Here is a 5020-nt window from a genome sequence, read left to right on the forward strand (position 1 = left end):
CTCAACTCCGATCCAAATCGAGTCAAATTGATGACTTAAAGAGTCCAAGTCACCTTGAAATCCAATTAATTGGTCAAGCCGACTCGGCCAAGTTTCAAATCAAGTTAACGAGTTTTAAAACTTAGGTTACAACCACACACTGCACATCAGGTCTGTGTTTTCAACCATACCTGTTGAGAACAACTTGCACCAACACTTGGAAGAGAATATCAATATATCTTACAAGTCCTGGAAAAGAAAATTATTAGCTTCCAGTGTAGCAACTGAAACATGAACACTAGAAAAATTAAAAGATTAATGATATATGCAACTCAAGACTGTAGCCCCATTCTTAGTTTAAATTTTAAAAAATTGAAATGTTAAAGAATGGAAAACGTTATAATTTAATTAAAAACTCAAAATTATTGAGAAAAAGTTCATAATATTTTAACATTAATAAAATATTTATTTTAGTTTTCTGTAAAAAATAGTATGCATTAGTCTAATAACCGCATTGAGTTTCTGACCCAAGTTACTAAATGCATTTTCATTCTGACTCGACAAGTTGGTTCCATCAAGTTTTGGTGTTGAGTCTGGCAAGTTACCAAATAATGGGATGATATCATCTTATTTACTAGGGACAACTAAATTTCCAAACTATTTGCAAAATCGGTATAAAAAAAATTAAAAAAAAACAAAAAATTTTGATAGATAAGTTGTATTTCTATTTATTTAAAATAAAAAATAAAAAAATCAACGGTAAAATTGTGATTTTAACCCTATTGTAAATGCACATAGATAATTAAGGGGTATTTTATAGTTAAAAAAGGCACACCAGGTATAAGAATAGAGTCGTGATGATATGACTCGCCATGTGGCATACTCAAATGACTCCATGACGTGGACAACTTCGGGTACCGTAGATCAGTATTCCTTGGGAAACATGAGTGCACTTCCCCATAAAAAAAATGGTATCTCAAGGGAACCGTGTATCCTGAGGAGTACAAATCTATGGTTCCCAAACTTGTCCACGTCATGGAGTCATTTGAGTATGGCACCTGGCGAGTCATATTATCAAGCCTCAAAAGAATAACTATGGGATGTGCGATATCATGGGACAATATGCGCCAGTCGCGGTTGACATTGTTCTGCTAGCAACGGACATCTGTGAATGCGGAGACTTTGAAGCGTGGTGAGCAGTCCCTTCTTTGGTAAGGTTGTGAGTCTTTCACAATCGTAGATGTACAATTCTTTAAGGGAGGCAAGGTTTTTAAATCCATCTGGTAAGTATGTGAGTTTAGGACAAATCGATATATCTATATGTTCCAGAGAGTGGAGGTATTTAAAGTGTTCATCATTCAAGGCCAATGATACCAACTTTTTACACTCAAAAATAGAAAATGTTTTGAGGCCTTCCAAGTACTTGAACAACCAACTGGGTAGTACATCTAGAGATTCAAAACCACATATCTCTAAGGAGGAGAGAGAGGTGAAGTGAGACAGAGAGCTTAAGATCCTGTCATTGCAATTCCAAAGTTTAAGTGTATGGAGGCAAGAGAAATGACCTTCTTCTTGGGTTCTGACACCATCGACAAAAAATTTAGAGTTCCATATCTCAAGTATCTTGAGGGAAGGTAGCTTCCAGAGATGAGGGAGGGTTTGGTATGATTTACAACCCCTTATCACCACTTTCTCTAGTTTGGAGAAAGACGGATCTGCAATCCAACTCGGAAATCTTTTGCCATAATATCCATTGAAAATTAGCAATCTGAGATAATTGGGATGAGGTTTCAGCCTTTCAAATACTTCCTCCGCAACACTTGCATCACAATAATCATCATCATCATTGTCATCACCATGCCACCATGACAAATTCAGTTCCTCAATGTCTTGCGTATTCTTCCATTCGACCTCTTCTGCATTCAACACATTTTCAAGCCCGGTAATCTGCAATCGACCTCTATGGTTAATCAATTTCATTAGCTGTCCAATCTCATGCCCACTCTCTTTACCAACAATGAAACCTGACAGTGTTTGTAGACATGTTAATCCCCCAATTCCCTTTGGTGTTGAACTCATATAATAGGTCGGAAAGGTAAGATGTCGTAGGTTAATCAGGTTTCGTGTGTCCTTTGGTAACTCAACCAATTCACAACAATAATTAAGATCTAATGTCTGAAGATTATAAAGGCTGCTTGTTGATTCAGGCAATCTTTTTATAACATCAGAAGAAAGGGCAAAGTATCGTAAGTGTTTCAAATTGCCAATTGAATCAGGCAACTCTTTTATTCCTTCAACAATCTTCAAATGCAACACACGAAGGAATTTTAGTTGCAGGAATATATTACTGAGAACACTTTCAGTTTGAACTCTCTGGAATACTAGAAAAGAGTGTAGCCTTTTGCATTTATAAAACGGCTCAAAGATTGTCAGATCATTTTCCTTATGAGTAACGCATGAAGAATACCGAACCTTGGTAGAAAAATGAATTAGTCTGTCATCCTCCATTCTAAAACATTCATCTTCCGAAACTGATTGTGCTAGATCATGCATCAGGTCATGCATCTTGTAAATCAATTTGCCATCCTTTGCTTTCTCACATTGGAAGAACGACCTCCATAACAAATCATCAAAGTATTCACAACCCACATCTTCTATTTCCCTTTTCCCCAATTCCGATGTAATAAAACCTTCAGCCATCCACAATTTGACCAATTCCTCCTTTTCAAATTCATAGCCCTCGGGAAATATGCTACAATAAAGAAAGCACTGCTTTAAATGTGAGGGCAAATGATGATAACTCAATTTTAGAGTATTTAAGATATCTTTTCCTCCTTTCGGTAATTCCCACGTTTCACTGTACAAAATCTCACTCCATTTTCTTTCTTCTCTTGTACCTTGTAAAAGGCCTCCAAGGGTCTTTGCTGCAAAAGGTATACCCTTGCACTTTTTTGCAATTTTCTTTCCAACTGCCGCCAGATTTGGATGCTCATCCCAGCTCCCAGTTGGAAATGCATGTCTTCCCAACAATAACCAACAATCTTCATCAGACAAAATTCCCAAGGGATAACCATGAGTGGTACCCATGATCCTTGAAACTTTTTCACTTCGAGTGGTGACAATAATTTTACTCCCCCTTGCTCCATATCGCAAGGGAGTTCTTAGGAGTTCCCAATGATCGGGATCTTTGATCCATACATCATCTAATACAAGTAGAAATCTTTCCCCTCTCACTACATTCTGAACTTCATCAAGTGAGTATAATTCTTGCTTAAATCGAAGTCTTCAGATACACAAACCCAACATCTTAGGTCGAAATGCCTCTTAACTCTCTCATCGTTGTAGACAAGTTGAGCAATGGCTGTTTTGCCGACTCCACCCATACCCACTATGGGAATAACAGAGAGTTCATTTGAGACAAACCCCTCTGATACCAACAATTTTATTAATTTATCCCTGTCATTTTCTCTGCCAAAAACATCTGATTCGTATATCAAGGAAGAAGTATTCGGTCTTTTCCTGATTTGAAGTCCACTGACTCCTCCATATCCTTCATGAAAAAGATGGAAATCATTTCGTTGCTCTGAAATTCTTTCCAATCTCTCATGAATCTCCTTTATCTTATAAGCTATCTCATGTTGAAATAAAATTGGATTTGACGTAAAACAAGAGCAACAGATTCTGCGTACCTGATTCCTCTTGCTAGTACTTTGAATTTCTCCTTCCTCTTTGAATCGTAAAGCTTCGGTTGCAAACTCATCCAATAAGTCATCAGCTTCGAAAGCAGCATCTTTAACTCTTCTCATCCAATCTCTCAACTGGTTGCTGTGGAATTGTTCTTCCTCAGCATCTTGGAACACGGATTTAAGTGTCGAACGAACAATCAACAAATCTTCCAACTCATCTTCAACATCCCACGACAATGTAAACTCTTGAATGATCGAAGATGTTAGCTTTCCCAAGATTGGCTCAAGTGATTTTTCCATTCTTATTATGATAGATTGAAATGGGTACAGAGCTTAAAGGAGGAGAAGAAGAAAAAACTTGTTTTCTGTTACAGGATTCAGCGTCAAGTAATACTTTCTCTTAAAGAACTATGAAAATAGTTGTAAAGAAAAGTTAGTCTGTTGCAATTTACTCTCTCTTAAAGAACTATGCAAATACTTGTAAAGAAAAGTTCTCTTAACGTGTTGCAATTTCCTTTCTCTTAAAGAACTATCCAGTTGTAAAGAAAAGTTAAAGTCTAGTGTTCCAATTTACTTTCTCTTAAAGAACTATGCAATAATTGTAAAGAAGAGTTAAAATAGATCAAATAATTGATGCTTGAATATTTTAGTCTCAATAGTGAAGATTCCAAACCTTTCTTATATTTAAAAAAACATATAGTAGTTTGCTCAGCAAATAAATAAATAAATCAAGAGAGTTAAATGTTATTTGTTAAACTAAAAAAAATAAGTGTTGAATTGCTTTAAGTGCTGAAATTTATAAGCGTTAAATTTAAGTGCTGAAAAAGTTAATTGTTTAGATACAAAATTATATTTATTACACATTGCTGAAACTAGTAAATTATCTTTTTTACCCTTACAATCATATTATACATGATTTGCATGTTTCAAATGCCTATTTTTTATCAAACACAATAAAATACATTATTTCTTATAAAATTAAAATACAATTCATTTTTAAATAAAAAGTAATACTCAAATTTTCAATTTATAAATAATAATTTTATTTCTAAAAACCCACAAATTTCAAATTAAAAATAATAATGTCATACAAGTCATCAAAATTTGAAATCAACATTGAAAGAACTTAATTTTAGATGAATAATTTTCGATGGAAATGAAGGATGTGTAATTATAAAAGCACCCCATGAATTAATAAGGGCAACCCACACCATATTTTTTTTGTCTTATATGGGTTAAAGTTTTGGGAATGAGCCAATTTTTGGTGAAGGTGATCTGTATGGTCTAGAAATCATCCTCACCAAAAATCAGCCCATTTCGAAACTTCTAATCATGTCAAAACTAGCTTTAAAAAA

General features: G+C 34.8%; 2 protein-coding genes across 2 annotated transcripts; both read right to left on the reverse strand.

Moving 5' to 3' along the window:
• Positions 1-1089: 1089 nt before the first annotated feature.
• Positions 1090-3066, reverse strand: LOC147410118 (putative disease resistance protein RGA1). The gene has a single exon (XM_086432058.1). The coding sequence runs from the start codon at positions 3064-3066 to the stop codon at positions 1090-1092; it is 1977 nt and encodes a 658-aa protein (XP_086288184.1).
• Positions 3067-3212: 146 nt separating this feature from the next.
• Positions 3213-3965, reverse strand: LOC147410119 (putative disease resistance protein RGA4). The gene has a single exon (XM_086432059.1). It carries the CDS (start codon positions 3963-3965, stop codon positions 3213-3215), a length of 753 nt encoding a protein of 250 aa, XP_086288185.1.
• Between the last annotated feature and the right edge of the window lie 1055 nt (positions 3966-5020).

The sequence above is a fragment of the Akebia trifoliata genome, chromosome 2 (assembly GCF_017979445.1).
Source record: "Akebia trifoliata isolate Shusen 1 chromosome 2, ASM1797944v1, whole genome shotgun sequence".
Taxonomy (NCBI): Eukaryota; Viridiplantae; Streptophyta; class Magnoliopsida; order Ranunculales; family Lardizabalaceae; genus Akebia; species Akebia trifoliata.